At 35.7% G+C, this 26,145-nt stretch overlaps 1 protein-coding gene across 2 annotated transcripts in view; it reads right to left on the bottom strand.

The window, feature by feature from the left end:
* The window catches only part of LOC106058455 (uncharacterized), a 69,007-nt gene that overhangs the window by 27,986 nt on the left and 14,876 nt on the right, over positions 1-26,145 (bottom strand). For both annotated transcript variants that reach the window (XM_056014377.1, XM_056014376.1), the window contains exons 2-4: positions 23,916-23,986; positions 19,456-19,602; positions 12,661-12,763 (exon numbers count right to left, since the gene is read on the bottom strand). In XM_056014377.1, the coding sequence (XP_055870352.1) occupies positions 12,661-12,763; positions 19,456-19,602; positions 23,916-23,978 (313 nt within the window). In that variant the 5' untranslated portion in view covers positions 23,979-23,986. The remainder of the gene's footprint in view (positions 1-12,660; positions 12,764-19,455; positions 19,603-23,915; positions 23,987-26,145) is intronic.

Raw genomic sequence — 26,145 nt, 5'->3', positions numbered from 1 at the left:
AGTATTTTTTTTTTAAAGAGAAAAAGCTAATTAGTATGCATTATAAGTTAGACCTAATTTAAAACGAATAGTAATCTTATAAGCTTCATTTTCATGAACCTTTTTCTTTATTGCGTAATTTTTTTTTATATTTTTTTTTGAAGATTCGAATAAGAGATTGAGCCTTTTCAAAAAATTAGATCAATTATAAGACATCAGTTAGACCAGGGTGGCGCGGTGGCTGAGTGGTAAAGCGCTTGGCTTCCGAACCGGGGGTCCCGGGTTCGAATCCTGGTGAAGACTGGGATTTTTAATTTGGAATATTTGGTCTAATGGGTACCTGACATTAGTTGGGGAAAAGTAAAGGCGGTTGGCTACATGACACCCTCGTTAACCGTAGGCCACAAAAACAGATGAACTTTATATCATCTGCCCTATAGACCACAAGGTCTGAAATGGGAACTAGTTAGGCCAGGTTCACAATTAACTTTACATTCACTTTCACCTATCCTTTGATCTGCTGGACCGTTGGGGCACTACACAAGATCTGTTAACCTTCTTTCTCCATTCTTATCTTTCATTTTGTCTGATATAATTTCATTCGGATGTTTTTTCTGAAAATATTGAAGCCTGCCTGGGTGGACCACTTCGGGGGCCAATTTTAAGTTTGTGTTTCCACACAAACTGTCTTTTGTAACCTTATTATATTATGTCGCACACAGACTCTGATCTCAAATTTTATCATTAGTAAATATAAAATGAAAAAGTGTTGTACCAGGTGGGAGGGTCGATACATCGCCTTCCGCCCATCGGACAAACCAATACTTTTTTTTTCTTTTTGTATTTTAGTTAAGAAATTACAATATTAAAAAAAAAATTTCACTAATATAATTTATAAATGCTATAAATTAGATTCTTATATCGAGTCTCCCCAACTCTATTCTTTAATGCCAAATGCAATCATTAGCATAAATTATAAAAAGGAGCGAGGATTAATCGTTTTCACTCTACCGCCCCTCCCCTATCCAGACGAAAAAATGATGTTTTAAAACAGAATAGTCAAATATGGCGACAGAGTTTATGTAATTTCACATGAATTTATTCTAATTTATTAAAGTTATGCTTTTGCTTTGGAAAATTTAGAATTCATACGAAATTATTCAGTAGAAGAGTAACGATTGAGATGAGTTCTGAACTCAGATATTCTTTTCCTAGTCGCCTTTTTCCAATTTTTACTCAATCTGCTATTTGGGGCTATAGCTCATAATTTATGCTTCAATCCTAAAAAATGCAAACAAATTTAGAGTAGAATCTAATTGGTCCACTTAATTTCTCCTCCCACTTCCGAAATTTTTTGTTATAGTTCTGTAACAAAGCAAAGTTACAATCATGCCTATTGAACAAAATGTATCACTTACAAATGAGCTTGTTTAAAAAAAATATTTTTCGAATTTTTTTTTCGGCGGTGATCTTCATAGCCTTAATCTAAATATTTGGGGTATCTTCAAATCGTTTTTGCAATGTAGTAAGGGCCTATCTAATTCATATTAGAATATTTTTTAAGTAAAACATTATTAACAAGATTACAAAAAGAGTTTGTGTTGCCACACAAACTCAGAGGCGGCTCCCGTGGGAGACGGATCCCTGTCGAATCCGCATATTTGCAGGGAAAATTCAAGACGTGATTTTGTTTTGATTGTTAAAAGTAATAATGTTTCAAAGATTCATTTGGCGTTGTAAATAAAGATTTTTTAAAATTGTAAAATCTCCCGCTGGTCGACGGAGGATGGCATCGAGCAGGGTATGAAACCGAGACCGTAGAGACAATCAGCCCTGCGCGCTAACCGCACGACCAGGCATTGCACTTAACCTAATGACAAACTGGTTACAAACTAATAGCCTATTATTGATAATATACCTACACATTACGGAATGACAACTACCGGATATGTACAATATGTCAGAAAAGCGATTTTAGATAATTTTTTTTGGTATTGAGCATTTTCATTTAAACGGAACTAGAATGAGGATGTATATCTACCTAAATTAAACTTCTAATGTAGCACTCTCACTATCTATATCTACTAGATCTAGATATAAAATAAATATTTGGGATAATGTAGATGTAATTTAGATAAGATTTATGTAAAAAAAAAAAACACTAGATAATCAATTAATAGACTAATTGCAATATTAAATTTTAAAATAGTAGATTAGTTTTAGTATTTTATAACAGTCCAATATTGACAATCTAGACTTTAGAAATAAAAATCTACACATTGAGTCTAGAAATTAAAATTATAGATCTTGATCTAGTCTAAATCATGGCTGTCTGGTAGTGCGGTTTGCGCGCTGGACTGTCGTTTGGTCCTAGGTTCAAACCCTGCCCGCTCCAATCCACCGTCGTCCAGCGTGAGGTTTGGACTACAACTCTGAAGGAACACCCGAAACATGTAAAACAACAAACATTCTAAACTAGACCAAGAAATTCTAGATCTAGATTCTACAATGATTTTAATTAGAACTTAAATATATATTTAGTTTAAAAAATCTAGCTCTAGTGTAAAAAAAAAATTAGATTTAGTGTAAAAAAATCTAGCTCTAGTGTTAAAAAAGTATAGATCTAGTGTAAAAAATCTAGATCTAGTGTAAAAAATCTAGATAAGATCTAAATCTAGCTATTATGTCTTTTTAAAATGCGAGTCACATTACGAGGTTTAATAAACATTACTATACCGAGTTGTTTTAGCATTTCATTTAAAGAATTTTTTGCCATATGACGTCAAAGGAAAAAAATCCACTACGTCACACGGCCTAGTTAGACTAAAAAATATCATCTATACGAGCAGCTTGTTAAGGGTTCATAGACATTGGTGCACCGAGTGATTTCTTTTAGCATTTCATTTAAAGAATTAACTCCATATGACGTCAAAGGAAAAAAATCCACTACGTCACACGGCCTAGTTAGAATAAAAAAAATGTCATCTATACGAGCAGCTTGTCGAGTGTCCATAGACATTGGTGCACCGAGTGAGATCTTTAAGCATTTCATTTAAAGAATTAACTCCATATGACGTCAAAGGAAAAAAAATCCACTACGTCACACGGCCTAGTTAGACTAAAAAATGTCATCTATACGAGCAGCTTGTCGAGTATTTATAGACATTGGTGCACCGAGTGAGATCTTTCAGCATTTCATTTAAAGAATTAACTCCATTTGACTTCAAAGGAAAAAAATTACATTATGTCACACGCATAGTTAGACTAAAAAATGTCTTCTATACGAGCAGTTTCTCGAGGGTTCATAGAAATTGGTGCACCGAGTGAGTTCTTTTAGCATTTCATTTGATGGGCTAGTTAGACTAAATATGTATATATATATATATATATATATATATATATATATATATATATATATATATATATATATATATATATATATATATATATATATATATATATATATATATATATATAAGGATTAAAGACGCTTTTTTTTTGTTTTGTCTGTCAGTCTGTCTGTCCGTCATGTTAATAGCGAGAAAAAAAAGACTAAAAGCTATTGAAAATCTGATAAAAAATTTAATTTCCCTTCCGAAACATCGCATTAGTTTTAAGTTTCTATAATGGATTGCTCCGGGTGTTTATATATTTATAGTGAGAGAAAATAAGAATTCCAGATTAATCAAATACCGTTAATTAAATTTGTGGGATGGTCTGTTATGAAAATTAGATGTACCATAGCCTTATGGAGAGATTTTCAAACCATACTTTGGTGTTAGGAAGTTGTTTTCCTTAAAAATCGGAACATAATATTAACGATAATTAGATTTTCTAACGTTTTAGCTAGAAAGTTGAATGTTGTGTAAGAGAAAAGTGCCATTTTACATAAATAGAGTTAAAATATTTTTCATAAACAATCCGGAACAACCAATTTTCGTAAATGAGAAAATTATTTGATTTATTTATTAGAAGAGGGATTTCAAACATTTATTAGCGTTATTAGATTTTTCATATAAAATTCGGATCATTTTGGGCGACGATTTGTTAGAAAATTAAGGTAATGTAGGTCGATTTTTTTAAAAACAAAATCCGGAACATTCTTTACTGATTAAACAACTTTTATTATGTTTTGCAAGAAAATTAACTTTAACATAAGTCTAAAAAGTGATTTTCAATAATTGTTTCTAGTAAATTACTTTCTTATTTTAAAATCTTGAACAACCTATTGTCGATATTTTTGAAAAAAAATAAAGTCATTTGACATAAATTTGTTTTCTTTTAAGTTTAAAATTCGGAACAATTGATATTGATAAATAAACTATAGTGACGTAGTGTCAAAGAATATAAGTGTAATATTAGTCAATTATGCGATTTCAAACAATCATTTGACATAATTTATTTTTTATAAAACAATATCCGGAACAACTAGTTAATGAAATATGTATTAAAGATCATGTGTTTATTGCAACGTTTAAGCATGGAAATTAAATCTAATATAAGTTAGAAGAGCAAACAAATATTCGTTGGCATTGATTTGTTTTTCACAAAACATCCGGAACAATCTATTATAGATTCTTAAAACTATTGCAATATTCCAGAATAAAAAATTAAAGGTTAAATCATATTTGCAATAGCCTTTAGTGTTATTTATAAAATAAGCTTCTTTTATTCGGATGGGGGAAGTAAACAAAAAATAAATAAAATCTGATTTTTTAAAAAAGTTTAAGGAATTGGTTTAGCACCATAACATGTTGCGACGTTACGCTACTGCACGAAAGTCGCTGCATAAAAAGTCCATTTTAACAAATGTGCGTGATATTTACATACAAAGTGCATTATTAGCCTTTATAAACAAACAGAAATGTTTTCTTTTAATTTTAGCAGCTAGTTGACCAGAAAAAACACCTTTAACAATTATTTATATTTGTTGTAAATATTTCTTGTACATTTTATAAATATATTTGACTTGGTGATACTGAAAATACACATTTATTGTCCATCTTTGTTAGCATATTGTAACATTGCCTCCCTTACATTTACGTAATTGTTTTAGAATTGGTGTATTTTTATTAAAAAATCGCTTGCATAATTAATTTTATAAATTAAACGGTTTGCTTTTAGAAAACCAAAAGTAGCCGTTGCACCTAAACTTTTCAAGCCGCATTTAATGGTGAAATAATATTTTTCATATCTCTTCTAGTTTTCGAGATCTGAGTGTGATAGACGGAAATTTTGCACAAACCTAATAGCGGCTATTTCCCCTTACAGGGCCGCTAAAAATGACATTTTTTAAAAGGATGAATAATGAACTGTACATGTCAGGAGAATGCGTTTCTGCAGTGAAAAATGCAAAAAAAAAAAAGCTTTTGGCGTTAAAGCTTTGCCCCGAACCCATTAATGAGTAATATGCTGTAGATGTCAGGAGAATGCGCTTCAGCAGTGAAAAATGCAAGAAAACGCTTTTGGCGTCTGTGCTTTGCCCCGAACCCCACTGATAAATAATGAGCTGTGATTGTCAGGAGAATGCTTTTCTGCAGTGGAAAATGCAAGAAAACGCTTTTGGCGTCAGGGCTTTGCCCCGAACCCCACTGATAGATAATGAGGTGTAAATGTCAGGAGAATGCGTTTCTGCAGTGAAGAATGCAGAAAAAAAAACAAGCTTTTGGCGTCGGGGCTTCGCCCCGATCCCCACTGATAAATAATGAGTTGTTATTGTCAGGAGAATGCGATTCAGCAGTGAAAAATGCAAGAAAACGCTTTTGGCGTCTGGGCTTTGCCCCGAACCCCACTGATAAATAATGAGCTGTGATTGTCAGGAGAATGCGTTTCTGCAGTGAAGAATGCAGAAAAAAAAAACAAGCTTTTGGCGTTTGGGCTTCGCCCCGAACCCCACTGAGGAGGCTTACAGCGCTCCCCCCAGACCCCCAAGAGAAGGGGCTCAACATGACTGTTTTTTTTTCTTCGCACAAAGTTGTGAAACACTGCTTTATAAATAAATAAATAAATAAATAAATAAATATATATATATATATATATATATATATATGCTGTACGCACGTTTATGCATAGGGTTAGGGTTTACTGGGCGTTAGGGTTTGGAAAAAAATCCCCCCCACTCCAAAGTTCTGGATCCGCTTGTGCATTGAGGACTTCTGAATCATGACATCCGTTTTTTTTTTTAGGTTGATGGACAGACCAAACGAGGCAGCAGCCTACGCAAATTCATTGACGGCAAGTTGAAGATCCTGTTTGGTGTGTGCAGGAAGGGCGCAATCGTCCGCATAGAGCAGCTCAGTAGCAATCATCACTTCCTTTTTTTTTTGTACGGGAGAGCAGGCGCCGTATCTATATATATAATTCTCTTCGTGGCTCAAGAGTTTGGACACACGTAAAGGAGAGATCACTCTTTTATTTCTGCAAGTCCGACGGACTAGAGTTACAATACGAAAAAAAAAAAAGATGGGGAGAACAAGTAGTAGTCACCCGTCACAAAATAGCAGGGCCGAACTTAACCGTTGTGACCAAGAAGTCATGGAAAGATCACTCTTTTTTATTTCTACCCCACGTAGTTTTAGCGGCCAAAGAAAAAAAAGGGGTGGGGGAGAACAAGTAATCTACTCTGTATTAACCGGTCACTAAATAGCAGGGCCGGACTCAACCGTTGTTGGGTCCTTTGCAAAACGGATTTTGCGTGGCCAAGTTTGGGTAGGGATATGGATAATAAGTGAAAATTAAGAGTTTATAGTAGAAAATATATTCGTATTTGAATTTTATTCATTCTTTACTACGCACAGAATTACTACACGAGCCTGCGTGTAGCGAAGTCATAAGAATTCTGTTTCCTACATAGATCACGCTCAATAGCATGATTTATCAAATGTTTCAATCTATCTTCGAAAATTGTTGACCTCAAGTAATTCTTCATTAGTTTGAGGAGCGAGAAGCTTCTTTCACTAGATTCCACACTTACGGGTATCGCATAATGCCATTTTTTTATCGCGCGTAGGACTGGCGTTTTCCATATTGAATGGCACCCCAAATGACAATTTTTGTCTATATATTTCAGGACATTTGTATGAGTTTTCAAAAGATTTCAATAATTTCCGGATATTTCCAGGACTTTTTCGTATATTTTGCAATTTCAGGAGATTTCCAGGAGCTCCTGGTAAATCAACAGGAGGCCACGGGATATCTGTTATAAGTTATAAAATGGTTTAATTTAATAATTTATACACCTAGAATTAGCGCGAGTCCTATGATAGTGCGAGGCCCATTGCGGTCAAAAAGGTTGCAGTGGCCTAAAGCTGGCCCTGCAAAATAGCGGCGTATGCTACACCGCCGGTCGACTAGTATTAAATATGCTGCTATCGGTACGGAACCTGGTGTAAATGCCCTCATGATGGCGTCACCTCATTTTGTTTAGCATTTTCTCCAAAGAATATTGCAAAGTGTAACCGAGAAAGCACACAACACTGCTGCACACTATTCTCTATAGATTAGTGAGCTGATAGGCGAATGAGAGCTGAACAGGTTATTAGGTCACATTGTTTATGTCAGACAAGATTTTTAAAAGACCTTCAATTATGTAAAACAAGCGTAATTTAGAAATACGTAGAAAAAGTTGGAGACGAAAGTTAGAGAACTATAGAAGATCGTTTACATCGCAGGAACTAGAAAAGATATTAAAAATCCAACTTCATGATATTGTAGATCTTTCAAATTTCTGATGCAACGGCTACTATTTTGTTTCCTGAAAGCGAACCTAATTTTTTAAATTAAAGATGTGTCAGTGGCAAGTAAGGCGAGAGTGAATGTGTTATTTTTTTGTTGCTGTTTTTGTATGAATGAGTTATATCCTTTTTTATGAATAGTCTGCACGTGATGTGAACTAAATATTTTGATTTCTGGGTATGAAAAAAAAGAGAGAGATTAGTTATTCAGTTGTTATCATGTGGTGGAACAAGACGTTAGTTCGTTATGAGTATAAGTGTTTGCGATAATGGATATTAAACTTTTTGTTCTTCTTGAGATGAAGTTTGTGATTTTTTTAATTATTTTTTTTTAGTAACGTTTAGAGATTTTTTATTTAATAGTAATAAAGTTTGTCAAGTTTGTAGATCTGTAGAGGTCTTATCTTATCTTATATGATACAGACGATACTTCAAAAAAGAAGATGATTACGTCCTACCGGTCATGCATTAATAGAAGCTATATGTTTTCAATCATGCCCCTAGAGGAGACAATAGAAGAATCAGACAATATGCAAGCACTTTTATTATACAAAACTTCAAGGGAGGTAATATATATATATATATATATATATATATATATATATATATATATATATATAGTTATACTTAAGGGAGGCAATTCAGCGAGATATAGATGTTTATTTACATAAGAACATCTCAAACACTAAGGTTCTAGACCATAGACATATATATACTATATCTAGAATGGACATTGAGACTTTTTAACACTACAAAAAATGTCATGAAAATGTTTTAGAAAGTTAGATCTAGATCTAGTAAATGAACATTAAAAACAAGAGGACTCTCATTTGATAATTATCATTTTGCAATTTTTAGATACATAATCTTCTTTATGAAAAGACTGAATGCAACACTAAATTGTGATTTTTTGTGCCGATGTGCCTAAACTAAAAACTCAAACTCTAAAAAATAAAATTATATGTTACATAGGTTAGGGTTGAAAAAAACAACAACTTGACTTCTTTGAACTACTTGACAAAACAACGCCTTGATCCAACTTTCTACACAATGTTCACGATCGATCAGTCGCGGATAAGAATTTATTTCCGGTTTCCAGTCTAGTAGTATATATAAGTCTATCATAGACATAAATAAATATAGACTGGCCGAAGGAAGTAACTTCATGTAACTTGAAAACATGTATATCTATTGTATTCGAATTTCCGAATTATGAAATATTGCATGATCTTCATTTTTAGAGATCAAACAAAACTACACTGCCTCCTTATTTACAATATATAGCTGTGTGGCTGAAATAAATATGAATACTTAACTTTTATACTGCTCATAAATGCTGTATAATAAAGTACACAAAATTGCAAATCACAAATTTTCGTTTCATAAAACTCTTTAATCGGCCAGTCTATATTTATTTATGTCTATGAAGTCTATGTTCTAGACTTAGGCGGAAATCGTCCTCTTCCTTCTAATGTCAATATCCTTCTTAGTCTAGTTTCTGGCAGTGCGCACCTTCTGCACTATCTTGAATAGCGGTGTGCATGGCGGGGTTATAACAATATATACACTAGCCATATGTTACCCGCGGCCCGCGGGCGGGTCGCAATATGCGTGTTACTGATGTGGTACATTAGAATAGTTTATGGGAAGCGTGGTCGAGAGGCTGAGTACGCTTGAACTTGGCTTGGCTACCTATGAAGGGGACTCAAGGCTTGACACCCGACTCGAGTTGAGCTGTGTTCACTGAGCACCTAAAGGCAGCACGGAAACAAATGTGAATGGACCATAGCGCTCTGAGCATTCTATATGCATTAAAGTAGCGCTATATAAAAGCTATAATAATAATTACAAGCAATTAAACAAAATAATAATGTTATAAGTAAAGCGAATGCGTGAATGTAAAAATAGTATGAAAAGTGCTATTAAAATAGCTAATCGACCTATATCCATTTTTGTTACAAAAAGATTTGCTTGCATATATATTGAGATCTAGATCTAGAGTCTAATATTGTTTTTTACCAAGATTAAACTTAGATTCATTTGTTTAAATTAAGTAAAATACATCTACTTTCACTAAACATTCTTATCAGTTTAAGATGAATTTAAGGTTCAATAAGCTTATTATTTTATGTTAGTATATTTAAGATACCGATATAGAGCCTCATTTGCCTGTCCAATCACAGCGTGTTTTCACTGCGCATGTAAGGTTTGCGCGACACATGAATGAAAATATTAAAATTTCTGTCAACACGGCATTGCAGTTATGGCGAACGAATGTATCAAAAATGCTTTAGAAAAACAAATTTGAATGTTAATTTGATTAAAATATGAAATGAATGGACTATAATTAGTATGTTTATGTGTTAAAGTATAAAACTATCTTTGCGAAGAGAAGTTCTATCATCTTAGAGTTGAATAAGGGCTTTAGACCTAGAAGTAGAGAGATGTGTAACAGTTCGGTCTTGTCTAATGAAAGAATGTACATCAGGACATCTAACAGATTTGAAGCTTAATTTTTATTAAATAATGAAATCAATAGACTATATTTTGTAATTTTTGTGTGTCAAAGTAAAAAACTATCTGCGCAAAGTGTAGTTTTAAAAATTAGATCTAGATCTCGATACTTTCGATCTTCTCTCATGTAACCATGATAAACATGGCCTAGATTTATTAAATACAAATAGTTGAATAGAGTTGGGCAACTTTTTTTTTTAGGGACTTAAGTTTGTTTTAGGGCTACAATACATACACTACGGTCTAAGTTAGTACCCAAGGAACATTTTTGCCAAGTTTTATCAAGATTGGTCAAACGGTTTTGATTTCTATTCGTCACATACATACATACGCCTTATTTGCTACTTTATAAAGTATATATATATATATATATATATATATATATATATATATATATATATATATATATATATATATATATATATATATTGTTGTAACCCTGCCTTGCACCAGTGCTTGTGGTGTCTACGAGCGCACAATTGAACCAGAACAGGAAAGCGCTATAATAGAGGAAAGAACAGTGTATCAAGTGAATGTGATGAGTCTGAATTGTTGGAAGCTAAGGAGCCGTCTTTTGTGCTGCCTGAAGACTGAAGTGGGGACCTGGAGCGAAGCGGGAAAGGCTGTCGTTGGTCCGTATTCAGGTTGCTGGTGAAAGGACTGGTAGAATTAGTGAGAAGACTCTTTGTGATGCAGAAGGCTGTTATGTGTTTGTCCTGGTAAATAAACACACTTATTTATTCACTGTAGGACGTCGTTGAGTTGTCTGCCTTACATTTACAACAATATATATATATATATATATATAACTAGCATCTATATCCGGTTTCGTTCAGACGGCAATGTGTTCAATCTTCGACGTCTACTATCCCATACAAAAAAAAAGAGATGGTCACAACGGAGCTTCTCTATGCCGATGATTGCGCCCTGCTAGCTCACAATGAACATGATCTCCAGAACACGGTAAACGAATTTGCATACGCTGCCGCCTCTTTCGATCTATCTATAAACCTCGGGAAAACAGAAGTCACGTTCCAAAAGTCATCCAATAAAACATAATCAGCCCCAAGGATCACCGTAAACGGAAAGCCTCTTAATGTGGTTGACCACTTCACATATCTAGGTAGTGTAGTGTCAAATGACGCCTCACTTTCAAGGGAAGTTGATAACCGTTCTGGCCAGGGCCAGTAGCGCTTTTGGACACCTTCAGGCGAGAGTTTGGCGGAAAAAATCGCTCCGCCTGCCTACAAAAAACAATGTCTACCAGGCGATGGTTCTCTCAACCCTTCTATATGGCTCTGAGATATGGACACTATACAGAATACAACTAAGACTTCTTGAGCGCTTCCACCAAAGATGCTTGCGCTCCATCATGGACATACGGTGGCAAGACCGATGTCCTTGCGTACGCCGGTATGGACAGTATAGAGGGACTTCTTATGGTCCGGCAGTTACGCTGGGTAGGGCACGTATCCCGTATGGGAACGAACGTATGCCAAAGGCAGTCTTTTTTTTTTGGTGAGCTACAAGGTGGTCGACGTAACAGAGGCGACCCACGGAAACGCTTCAAAGTCCAGCTTAGGCGTCAACTTTCCTTGGCTGGCTTAGAAGAGAGCACCTGAATGCATGCGGCCTCAGAACGAGACAGCTCGAGGTCACTCACGAAGGCCGCGGGATACACATTTGAAACCAGACATCGAAAAGAAAATCTAAATCGACCACCTGTGGACAATGGTTATGCTTGCCTTGGATGTGGCAAAATATGTAGGTCACAGCTGGGGCTGCGCAGCCACGGGAAATACTACACACATTTTATTACTTTAGACAGTCAAAACAAAATCATAGCTTGAATAGTCCTTGCCCATTGGCAGACCCGATGGGGGCCGCTTCTGAGCTAGTGTAGTAACACAAACTCTTTTGTGATCTAGTTGTTTATTTTTTTTAGGGATGGTCTGTAATTTATAAGATACTAGTAAATGAAACAGCAGGGTCAGAGAAAAATTGACAGCAAGCTGAAGCTCCTGTTCAGTGTTGGAAAGCAGGGCTCAATAGTCAGCATAGAAAAGCTATACAAGGCTCATTGATTTGTGATGATAGGAAGCATTGGTTGAATAAACTGCAGTTTGAGTAAAACTTGCCATTATTGCCTTTGTCAAAATGCTGCTGCATTTGACTCAGCAATACTGTAAAGAAAATGCAAATGTTGGAAAATTTTATAATACTTTTTTTGTTTTCTAGTATGTTAAAAATGATAGAATCATCCAGACTGATAGGCGTGGCAACTAGAAGTATAAGATACTTTACATTGCTGTAGTACCGACAAGTGACACATCTAATCAGTCTTTATAAATTGAGTTTGGGAATGTTAATGCTAAAATGCAATTCTTGCAATTAATACAACATTTGAGTCTTACAATAAAAAAAATAGATTTACCACGTTGAATGCCAGCTAACCAAGCAGGACTGTGTAATTCAACATAATCAACATAAGTCGTGACCTCAATTTCTCTTGTTTTTTTATTTCTGATTCCATAAGTCTAAAAGCAAAATACACAAATGTTACATTAAAACTTTTATAAAATACATCATTTGTCAAGTATTTTATTACTTGTAGATGCTCTTTATCTTCTATCGTTTTCAAACTTTCGTCTCCAACTTTCGCACGATAAGACTTGATAAACTGGGTTTAAGAACGCAAATGATTTATCTATATACAAGGATAATTATACTCATTTGCACCATTGGTGATGGCGCAATAATAAGTATTAAAGAATGAAAATCAGCCAAGAGCTCTGGAAGCAACAATGATACAGTTACAATTACAGGAGAAAAAAGTTTTTTTTTTTTTTTTTAAAAAAAAAGTTAGTTTACATTGACTGAAATCGCATAAATTATTTTGAATCAATCATGTAATCAGTCATCTGGGAGAAGGTTCCGTGCTGCATTTTCAAAAGCAATTAAAAAAAAAAAGTCTGCTCGAGTCATAATTTGAACTCAACCCTGCATGATGGTAGACAAACATGTCTTGCTATTGAGCTATTTTCTCTATATATTTTAAATAATTTAATTACAACTAATTGGTTAATGTTTTTATTGATTCATGTATTGTCAACAACATTGAATAATTGTGCAAAAGTTTTATCTTAATACGACAATGATAAATGGGAGAAATAATGTGTAAAAAGTTTTGACTAGACATACAAACAGAATTGGTAAAAAGAAAAACATTAACCACTGCTCATCCAATTTTGTTATTTTAGCCAACTGTGTGAAAACACAAACATCCTTAAGCTATTATGAAAAAAGTTTTCACGTAAACTTAAAGCCATAGACATTGCCTCCTTCAAAATGGACGCGACCTCTTTGCTGTTGCAACAGAGCAACACAGACGTTCTGAGCAATAACAATTCTTGCTTGAAAAAGTTGCTGGATAGCCATGCACCGCTTGTTACTTGTACAGTCTCAGGCCATCTGCACCCTGGATGACGGAAGAAATAAAGACAGCCAAACTTATTCGCCGACGTGCTGAACAAACATTTCGAAAGACAGGTCTGACGATGCATCGACAAATCTTCATCCAAGAAAAAAACAAGGTGAACCAACCGCATGATTAGAGATGCAAAAGCTAGTCATATTCGACAAAAAATCGAAACCTCTGATTCTTCAAAGGAGCTATTAAGGATCTCTGCTGAAATGTTAAGCGGAGCAAATAACGAACGTTTGCCGTCATCTATCCCAGCATCTGAACTCCTTGATTCTTTCAAAAGATTCTTCATTGGCAAGATTGAGCAGATAAGAATTGACATGTCATCCCTCTCCACAGCTTGACCACTATCCAATCTTTCAAAATTCTCCTTTTTGTGAGTTTCATTGTGTCTCTGATGATTATGTCATGAGTCTTATTTTGAAGATGCCAAATAAGTTATATGAACTTGATCACATTCCAACTTCCTTGCTCCTTGAATGTTTAGATGAGCTTGTACCCACAATTACTAACATTGTGAACTCTTTACTGACTTCAGGCATTGTACCACAACAATTTGAGCATGTACTTGTCAGGCCCTTATTAAAGAAATCCAGCCTTGACCCGGAATGTCTAAAAAAAAACTATTGCCAGTATCAAATCTTCGCTTCCTGTCAAAGCTTCTGGAGCGCATCATGTTAGCGCAGGACAGAAACAGCAGTAGTCAGGGTACTAAACGACTTACTTCACAATTCCAACATTGGCCACATATCAATACTTTCCATAATGGACTTGTCATACACGACCATGAAATTATGATGGCCAGATTCTCTGCAGTTTTTGTTTAGCAGGAATCGGGGGTCCCGGGTTCGATTCCTGGTGAAGACTGAGAATTTTAATTTTGGGATCTTTGGGTGCCTCTGAGTCCATCCATCCATCCATCCCAGTGGCGCTACAGCCCATGAAGGGCGGCGGCATGCTTCAACACATCCTTCCATTCAGATCTTTCCGGGTCCTTTCGTCTCAACGCCCTAACCCCAAGCTGTTGCAAATCTGCTTCCACATCATCAATCCATCGCATTCGGGGTCTGCCTTTGGGTTGCCTGCCTTTTGTTTTTTGCCTGTATACGATTTTCGATCCTCTGTTATCTGACATTCTTTCAAGGTGACCTGCCCAACGTAGTCTGTTCTTTTTTATTTCGTTCACTATTGGCGGGTCTTCATACAATTGATATAACTCATGGTTAGTGCGTGTCCTCCACCCTGTTTCATCCTGTATGGCACCATAGATTTTCCGTTCCAAAGTATTAAGTAAATTTTCAGATGTCTTAGTCAGTGTCCAGGTCTCACTTGCATACATTGCTGCTGGTCTTATTATGGTTTTGTAAATTATTTTCTTGGTTTTTCTTGAAATTGTTTTGCTCTTAAGTAAATGATGGGTGCTCCTGCGATTCTTTCCTTTATTTCTGTTAGTAGGTCATTTTTTAAATCAATTGTACTTCCTAGATATTTGAAAGTTTGGACGTTTTCAAATTCGTGGTCTTTGATTTTGATATATTGTCCCTCTGTTTGATTGTCTCTTGTCATTGTGATGTAGTTGGTTTTACTGTCATTGACCTCAAGCCCTGCTGGTCGAGATGCTTCTTCTAGTTGTGTGAAGGCTCTGGCAATGTCAGAGGTTTCTTTACCCAATAAGGCAATGTCATCGGCATAAGCAAGGTATTGTAGAGGTTGGCTGTATATCGTCCCTGTTGGTTGTGGACCTGTGTTTTCTCTCCTGAAGTAGTTAGTAATAGTTTCCCTTGTGTTTATGTGTATATTTCTTATAACTCTCTCCAGTGTCAAATTGAAAAGCATGCAAGAAAGTGAGTCACCTTGTCTTAATCCTAAATTCTCGTGAGTATTCACCTTGAATTATGACTTTACTTTTGTTGTTTAATGTCATATGTATAAGTCTTGTCAGCTTGTTATGTATTCCAAAATCCTGAAGAGTGTCATATAGATATTTCCTTCTGATACTGTCATAAGCCATTTTATAGTCTATAAAGAGATGGTGGATTGGTATGTTGTATTCACGGCATTTTTCTAGTATACATCTTAGTGTGAAGATGTGATCGGTTGTGGATTTATTGGGTCTGAAACCACATTGCTAGTCACCTAAGATTTCTTCTGAATATTTTCCAAGCCTCTTAGTTATAAGCCTAGACAGGATCTTATAAGTCACATTTAGTAGAGAGATTACTCTGTAATTACAGCACTTTAGCTTGGATCCTTTTTTGTGTATTGGGGTTATAAGAGCCGTTTCCCATTCTGTTGGTATTACTTCTTCTTGATATTATTCTGTGTATTTGGAAATGTAAGTCTTTCCCTCCATATTTAATTAGTTCTGCTGTAATTGGGTCCTCTCCTGGTGCTTTGTGATTCTTCATGGTCCTAATTATTTCTGATGTTTCAATGAGTGTTGGAGGGTTCAATATGGGATCTGGTCATCCATGAGGCAGTTCATATTCTCCATTGTCTCCATCTTCAGTGGTATTTAGGATCTCCTCAAAGTATTCAGCCCATCTCTCAATGACCCTGCTGTTTTCTGTAATAAGCTGATCATCTTTGTTCTCACATATCTGTGATCTAGCTTGAAATCCGTTCTTTTCATCTTTAATTTTCATATATATTCCTCTTCTCATGTCTCACACCTTTGCAAGTTCCTCAATTTGAGTAATCTTGGACTTTTCCCATTCCCGTTTTTCTTTCTCACGGCTTTTGTGGCCCTTCTTTCTGGTTTCTCTCTGTAGCATTATCATCCGAGCATTGTTTTTCTCTTCTATAATGTGTCTGCATTCATCATCATACCACTCCATTCTTTCGTTCTTTTGTTTAAATCCAACTACCTCTTCTGATGTTCTTTTGATAACTTCATTATTTCCCAATGTTCATTTATGTTATTTTCGCTGTCCTTTTCTAATGTTGTTAGTTGCGTTTGGAGTGCAATTCTATAAGTTTCTGCCACAAGTGGATCCTTTGTGAGTTTTTGACTATCGTATTGCTGTGCTCTCTTTCTTTGGTAATTGTGTATGGTACTTATTCTTTGTCTAAGTTTAGCTTTTACAAGTAGGTGGTCTGAGTCAGCATTTACTCCTCTGAAACTTCTTACATCTAGTATATCTGATCCATGTCTCTTATCTATGAGTATATGATCTATTTGATTCTGGGTATAGCCATCAGGTGAGATCCAGGTTACCTTGTGAATATTCTTATGTTGGAATTTTGTGCTGCAGATAGACATTCCTTTTCCTGATGCAAAATCCACTAATCTTATGCCATTATTGTTGTCTCTTCATGTAAGCTTTCTTTGCCAAGTGTTGGTCTGAATGCTGATTCCTTTCCAATTTTTGCATTAAAATCTACTAGGGATATTTTGATGTCATGCTTTGGTGCTTCATCATAAATTATTTCCAGTCCATCATAGAAGGCTTCTTTTGTGTTATCATCTGCATCTTCAGTAGGGGCATGAACATTGATAAATGATATGTTGAAGAATTTGCCTTTCAAACGTAGTGAGCAGAGTCTATCACTTACAGGATTAAATCCAATGACATTACCTACCATTTCCTTTTTAACAGCAAAACCTGTACCTAAGTTGTTAGTGCTTCCACCACATAAAATATAGTATACTCCTTGGTTCTGAGAATGTCCGAGTCTTTCCACCTGATTTCCTGTAGGGCTACAAGGGGTATCCTATATTTCTTTAACACTTCAGTAAGTTGGGCTAGCGCACCTGCTCTATAAAGGCTTAGCACGTCCATGTCGCAAAAAAAAAAATCATGTCCTTTTCCAGGCCTAGGTCGTTTTTCATTGAGATCTGTCCGGGTTTTCTTGTGTGTAGAAGCTTATAGTATTTTTTTTTATGACAGAGTTGTAAGCACTGTACAAAACCATCTGGGGGGCTGCCCCTTTCAGCTCTCTGGATAGATGCCTTTGTTTTCGGATAAGGTGCCCTAGCTTTTGTGGATCCCTCCACTTCCTGCAAGGCAGCAGGTTTGATACCCCGGGTATTTTATTTCCCCGTACCCACCATATCTGGAGGGTATTCCACTATCCACCACCTGAGGAGGCGCTCGATGGGAGATCAAAAACTCCACACGAGCCTCTGAGTCCACCCAGCTCTAATGGGTACCTGACATTAGTTGGGGAAAGGTAAATGCAGTCGGTCATTATGCTGGCCACATAACACCCTTGTTAACCGTAGGCCACAGAAACAGATGACCTTTACATCATCTGCCCTATATACTGCATGGTCTAAAAAGGGAACTTTACTTGTACTTTTTTGGCTTTTGTCCATTGAACAGCTTCAATTGGCTTTGCAACATCTTATATTGTCAGATTTCTATAGCCTTGCTAAGGGTCAACTTCTGTTCCTGATTAAAAAGTCTTTTTTTTTTTTTTTTGCACTTTTCTGTTTTGTTAATGATTAAATCAATAAGCATGTAATCTGGATTATCATACTCACTGTCCATAATGATAAGCTTAAAATCTTTGACAAAGTTGTTAAACCTTCACCTTCTAGACTTTTTGTTTTCTTTGATGCACTCTAAATCTAGACACTCTCTTATTTTGTCTTGGTCATATGTAGTTTTCAATTTTCTTTAACATAATTGCAGATCTCCCTATTCATCATCATGAATATTGAGATTTTTTAAAAACTTTCCATCTTTTTGACATATCCTCATTCCCACCCATACTGTCTTTTGTTGGTAATATGCAGCAACTAACCAGTCCTTTGTAACAAAATCTCGCCTGCTGTTGGAATCTCAAAAACTCTTGGTTTTGCTTTCTGATTCAAGCTTGGTAGCTCAAAATAAAAAGAGCTGTTATTAGATTCATAAATACCTTTGTCTAGACAGCACCATATAAAATAACAGTGCAATATAACAAGACAAATGTTCATGAGGGAAGGCATACTTGGAACCCCATTTATTATTTGATTGCACTGTAGTGTTGGTAGATATGTATCATTTGATGTTAGAATATTTCTTTCTTTTTTTTTTTTTTAAACAAATAAGAATGGCTATAAGCTGCGATTTATTTCTAAGCTTATGCTTATTATATATGGATAGTTATTTCTAACCTGTTGACTCATGGTACATGGTACCATTCTGATGTGTGGTGTTTTTCCTTTCCAAAGGAAAAAAAAATAATTTCTACCCTGATCACTCAAAGTAGATTTGTATCATACATTACTAATACAGGTGTGTAGAATTTTTTCCTTTCCTGAATGAGACCTTACATTGTCTTATGGCATATGATTATTTTTTTATTTAATCTACAATATATGACTAGTAACTGATGAGTCATACTGTTTTAGATTGTTTAGTATTTACGACTATTTATTTATGCATTTCTTTATCATATTTTTTTTACACTTGTAAATAAAATCATGTGTCTTTTATTTACCTACAAGCTCAGCTTATTATTTGCATTCTTATTTGTTGACTTACTTTCTAAAGTCTTCTCATGTCTAAACATAATAGAAAATGAAAATTTACATCACTAAAATGTTGGCTATTTAGAAGTTTAAAAATGTGCTTCTTGTGTATATCAAATAAACAAAACTTAATATTAAGTGACTAATTGGAAAATATAATAAAAATAAGTAATTAATTACACTAATTTGGCTTCCTTGTGTTTATTAGTAAATATATCTATTATCAATGAATGTCAAGTAAATATGCCCTAATAAAGAGCTTCAGATAAAAAAAACTTTCTTGCCTGAAGTGTGAATCCCCATGAGTTATGGTTGCTGCGTAAAAGTCGAATAGCTCTTCGTCTTTTAGTTTCTTCAGGATTTGTAAATATCTCCCTGTCTTTGGCTAACACATAGATATCAGCCCCAAATGATTCTTTAAGTACAGGAAACTGTTAAAAAAAAAAACATTTAAAAAAATTAAACCAAATATTTAATGTATGCTTTAAAAAAATGTTTCTAATGGCTATTATAGTGTTTTATACTTTTAGAATGGCAAGATGCAAGCCTTCACAAATATCAGTCTCTCTTAACTTTTATTGAATTGCCACTTCCAATGTTCTTCTTTGAATGATAATATTTTCAAATGAGGTTATGAAACCAAATCAGCTTCAGGAACATACAGCAATATCCAAGAATATTCATGAACAATTAAAAAACTTTCTAAAAAAAAAAAGTGCAAAGAAAAATAGGTTTTAGTGGCCTCTTAATAAATTGACACAAAGACTTTTTTTTTCATAGTGATGAAATTTTATTTCAAATTGTGCAGTTATGTACCTAATTGACACATATGAGGCAACATCAGTGGTTGGACTCTACAAAGGCTTCAGAAGTAATATAGAATATAGAATAAAGAGAATCCAGATCTATCCACTATTCATCTTGTGAGTTGTGATACACAGGCAACATCTTGTTAAGATTTTAGCACAGAATTTGATTCCTATTTGAATCTAATTATACAAAAGTAAAATAAAATACAAACTCATGCGGAAAACAAGCTCCATCTTTCAACAGTTGTGTGAAACAAATGATGAGCAGCATGTTAAATTCTTATTACAAACTGAGGTTCGCTGGATTTCAAAACAGAGTTGTATTGTTTTGTTGGGTTCTTTAATACAACTGTGGAATTTATTTGAGAAACAGGAAGATTCATCGGTTGGTGATGACTTTGAGCAGGTTTAAAAAAATTTTTTTTACATGGTAGGCATCTAACCCAAATGAATGAAACCAACCTCCTACTGCAAGGAAAGAAATTTACTTTCATTAATTAAATTATTTTCTCTTTTATTGAGATATTAAATGTATATTATAGGGTTTTACAATCTCACATAACTTTATGTTGACAAATGAATTAGTATGAATTACTGCCTAAAGACATCGATGTCTATGCATTCATCAAACAATGCTCTATGAAGAAATGATGATTCGCTCCTAGGATGTAATAAATTTACAAATTTAAATATAAATGACAATATTTAATCATTTATTACTGATATTCAAATACAGTTGATGGAAAAATTAGATTTACAAAATTATGTCTTCAGTAAAAAGAATGTTAATATAGGAGGCACAACAGAGATATGGCTGCACTTAAATGTTCCTGTAAAATTCCAAAAACTGTGGTTGAAAATGAAATTTATTTTTAGCTTTTCCATCAACATACATGGTTAAACTGGATTTAGTGTGTAACAAACTTATGAGTGAGCAAAGAAATAGACTGGATGTAGCCATCAGAGGAGAACTTCACCATACTAATTTAAAGCTTGACATGTTTGTTGAGTCACGTGACCTAATACTGGGAGATAGCCCAAGACTCGGAAGTCATTAAAATTTAATTCGGTTTTTAAAATAGGCCACTGCGATATGAAAGCCGGCACCATGGAGATTGAACTCAATATTCTTTCAGTCTCTTTCTTTAACAATCTTCCTTCCAGTAAGAGGCTTGCACTGGATGATGATGATAATGGTATTATTAAGTGGGAGGGAATCTCTTCGATCCCCCCATTCATATCCCAGCGCCATTGTTGGAAGCTGGCGCTTACCATTTTTGCTGCATAAATTAATCATTCAACAGTGGAGAGTGCTGCCAAGTCCCCAAGGGAGGTTGTCTTTTGTTTTATGATTTCCCATCCAGATTCTAGACATACTTGAATTTAAAATTAAAAGATTTCCCCTTAACACAGGGGAGAAAAAACATAGAACACAGGAAACTTTTTTTTTTCTAACTCAGTAAGGAACGCTTAATGCGCATGCACACTTGCCCATTTGTGGAGTAGGTTTTAAATATTTTTTTTCCAGTAGATGGGATTCATCTCCCCTTGGATTCGAGGTGCGGTAATCCACAATCATCTTGTATATATTATAAAGTAGAAAGTAAGGCGTATGTAGTCCTATGTATGTATGTTACGAATAGAAATAGAAACCGTTTGACCAATCTTGATAAAACTTGGCATAAATGTTCCTTGGGTGCTAACTTAGACCGTAGTGCATGTATTGTAGCCCTAAAACAAACCATCAGATCCTCAAAAAAAAAAGTTTTCCAACTCTATGAAAGCATAATAACTTCATCGATCTAGACTATGTTTACCATATTTACACGAAAAGATCGAAAGGATCTGATCTAGATCTAATTTGCAACAGATGGACAGCATAACCCCTGTAAAGTTTTCATCATTGTTCTGTTGAGACAGCTTCAACAGTCTGTAAACAAGAGTCTCAGAGAACAGCAAGCAGGCTTCTGAAGAGGCAGATCATATGCAGAGCAGATCTTCATTCTACAGAATATTATTGAACCAAATCTCGAATACCAACAATGGCTAATTATCAGTTTCGTAGACTTAAAAAGCATTTAATAGTGTGCGCCACTATGGAAAATAGTTAGAGAATATGGCATACCTGAAAAATTCAAGCAGATCCTTGGACACTTATACAGTCAATGTAGTTGCTGCATTAAAACAGAATATAAACCCCATTTGGGCAGTTGTTTGAGACAAACATCTATAAAAAAGCTAACAAGATCCTCGAAATAAAGAATCACCCTTTGTGTCAGGATTTTGTGATTTTACCATCACAAAAGAGATACAAGACACCGATAGCAAAGACAAACAGACACAAACACTCTTTTGTTCCCCTGGCAATCAAATCATTAAATAAGAACAATCTGGTATAAACTTTGTCACATGTAAATTATGAGTGAGTCTGGTGTGAATGTACACTCTGGTTTCTTATAGTTATAATGTTTTTTGTTTGGTGTAATGCACAAATTGTAAGACAAATTTCCTTACGGATAATAAAGATTATTTTTATTATTATTATTATTATTATAAGGAACAACTGAGTCCTTTAGAGTTGAAACAAGTGTGAGACAGGGGTGCATCTTGTCTTACTTCCTCTTCCTCCATTGACTACTTAATGTGGAGATCAATGAATCAGACTGCATTCGGTATTCCATGGCATGAACAGAATTGAGTGACAGACTTGGACTTCACCGACGACATTGCACTACTCGGGTCTACAAGTAAATGCATACAAGAAATGATGAAGAGCCTGGATAGACAGGCACCTAAAATTGCCTCCGCATAAACTTGGATAAGACTAAAAGTGTGTGATTGGGATATAAGGCAAAGGGTGCCCCCGTCATACTTGGCGAGTCAGAGCTTAAAGAGTTGGACAACCTAGGCAGTATCATAGCAAATGATGGAAATGCCTACCATGACATAGTCTGTGAAAATAGGAAAGGCAGGGAGCATTTTCCAAAGGCTGAGGCCTATTTGGACAAGCCAAGCTATTGGAATTGGGACAAAAATACACATACTTAACAGAAAAGTCATTCCAACAGCAATGTATGTATGCAAGACATGAAAGTCATCTGCCAAAATTGAGAAAAAACTAAATATAGCTCAGCAAAGATGACTAAGATGTATTTTAGGAGTTAGCTACAGATTCAGGTCTCAAACAAAGAAACCCTAAGCTGAACTGGGAGCCAACCACTTTAAGAGGTTGTGACCAAATGTCCCATGAATTTGCAGGACATGTCCTCCAACAGAATGAATTATACATCAAACATTGCAATGACATGGAGGCCAGTATGAGGAAAGCACAAACATCCTAGTATTACTTGGTGCCAAACCTTCATGGAGGACCTCTGAACAGTGTGCACCAAGTGGGAAGATGCTTCAGACATTGCCAGTGACAGTTGTAGAGACAGCTTTACGCCAAATGCACAGAAAGGCGTCGAAGGATCTAAGTAAGTAAATATATTTTATAGATTAAGATTGCCTGTTATTCATTTTGTATTTCTTAGTAGTTCGTAAATAATTTATTATAAATATCTTTTTAATTCACACATTTAATACATGCTTATAGCAATTCTAGTAATTCTACAGAATGATTAAGCAAAGAAGAAATAAAAGAGAATCATTTTGCACTTTGCCCCAAAAAGCCAGGCATTCTTTAAATTGTCCGCATTTCACACTTTGCCGGTATCAACTTCATTTTAAAATATTGTATTATTTACAATCAGAGATACTATAGTGCCTGTTCAGTTTACAAATTAATTTAAGGTTCTTAATTTCTTCACAGACCTGCATCATGCTCATGATGGGAAGAAAATGTCAATAGATTTAAGAGTTCATTACACAATAAATGTCAGTTTCCTATTCAGCATGACAAGTTAGTTTTTTTCTATACAAAATTTAAATTTTACCTTAGGTTCTTTTTCTTTTTCATCTAAATTGTGCATAAGTTGAAATGAGCGAGATCGTAACATTGTGATGTCTGATGAATAAAGATAAAACATTTTTAATATTGATCTTAAATAGTAATTCACATTATAAAAATAGTTTATTAATATACAGGTAGCTCTCACTTTATTACAGGTCCACTTAACACTACCTAATTTTGGATGGGCTTGACAACTGATTTTTATACAATAAAATTTTGAAGTTATGATGGTCAGGCAGCCAACCAAACAATATTTTCATTATGCAGCAAGTGCAGTATGTGACAGCAGTCACAACTGATTTTTATACAATGAAATCTTGAAGCTATGATGGCCAGGCAGGCAGAGAACCAAACTATATTTTCCAAGTGCAGCACTTGACAGCAGTCACAAATGTTGTGTACAAAAGGCTCGGCGTTCCACAACACCTCATAGTGGTCGCCGGGTGAACACCCCACTCTTTAGAGGGGTGGCCAAGGGTACTGGTTGCTTGCTAACGATGAATGAGCGGTCAGCAAATGTAAAAGAGCAAACAAATGGGTTATGTCCAACCCCCCCCCCCCGGCCCGCCGGGCACGGGGCAACAGTGAGTAAGAGACCTAACGGGATCTCCGAAAAGCGAATAGCGCTGGACACCAACTCGAGGGTTGGCCGGGTTCTCCTAGAGCTCTGCTAATTTGCTGGTCTCTCTTTGGGCAAAGACTGGACTGACTGGCGCGACCTTTGCGGGTTGTCTTGTTGGCGTCCAAGAGCTAGGCTCTAACTAGCCCGTTCCCTGGTGCGCTAGTGGAGGAATTTGTTGCGATAAATGGTAATTCCAATACTGGGAATATCAAGAAACGTGTACCATCCCACTCCTGTCCTGCAGGAAACTATTTTGCCAAACTGTGGTGTTGATTGCTGAGGCAGGTTCTTCCTTGACCTCTATGGTGACATGAGTATAGGTTATACAACTGCTGCATTAGAGCAGTAATCAAGGCCGCCAACGGTCTTAACCATACATCTATGACAAGTACAGACACGAATAAAAGCGGGAATGAGTAGATCCGAACAGGCTACGCGCCCCGGGTAGTGGGCGACAGGCCCGGGCATGAAAAGTCCACTACTGGTCACTCCACGCCCTCGGTGAGGGGGAATTTGTCAGGTCGCAATGAATGGGCTAAAATTCCTCCACCAAAGTCCTCTTCTCAATGAACACTGCATTCGTACCTCCTTCGGAGGTCTGATTCGAATAAGGTTGATGGACGTCAGTCACAACCTCCTGTCAAGAATGATACGCGGCAGACAGAAATGACTGAATGCGATATAGTGATGAGAGCCCCCGGCTATCAAACAAACCAACTAGATATTAGTGGGATCCAACCACCCCAGGGACTAAGCCCATTAACACTAGGTCCTTCTCGATTCTACAACTAAACATCTGTGGGGTCACACCCAAGATTTTAGAGCTCTCTAGACTCCTACACGAGAGGTATATGTCAATTGACGTAGTATTACTACAAGAGACACTTACTGGCAAGCGAAATGCCAGCATAACCGGTTACACAGCACTTAAATGCAAGTGCAACAACCTGCAACAAGTCCCCGGTCCACGAGTGCACGGGTGTACCGACGCCATCACCCTCGAGATCCACAAACAAGGGCGAAAACTTACAGTAACTAATCTGTATACCCCCCCCTCCAAGCACGAAATCGGCCTAGAAATTGACAGTACAAATATCAATTCTCAAAATGTCATCGCGGGTGATTTCAATGCAAAGTCTCCACAGTGGGGCTATGACCTAATGGGCAATGTTGGACTATTGCATTTCGTTTCTTTGATTAAAAAGTAGAATCATAAATTGGGCCGGAAGTGCATTTTTTCCTTATATATCTTTGCATGTTTCAGTTCTCGTTTTAAATTAAACTGACATTATTTTGCTATAATTTTAAATGTGCCTGATAGAGAAAAAAATTCTGCACAAAAGTACAGGTAGTTGGGATAAAACCCGATAGAGCAGTGGTCTTCAACCTTTTTTGGCCTAACGCCCCCTTTTCGTATTTTTTCTTTTAAAAAATCTGCCAGCGCCCCCCTCTAAGAAAAAAAACACATAAAGAATCGTGAGAAAGCAAATTTGAACAAAATATTATTTATTTATTAATTTTTATGCTGTCAATAACACTAATCCCGCATGGGAGACGACCGCATGCCAAAGGCGATCTTCTTTGCGAGCTT

Source organism: Biomphalaria glabrata, chromosome 16, assembly GCF_947242115.1.
Source record: "Biomphalaria glabrata chromosome 16, xgBioGlab47.1, whole genome shotgun sequence".
Lineage (NCBI taxonomy): Eukaryota > Metazoa > Mollusca > Gastropoda > Planorbidae > Biomphalaria > Biomphalaria glabrata.
The sequence above is the reverse complement of the archived record's forward strand: the minus strand, read 5'-3'. Positions and strand labels throughout refer to the sequence as shown.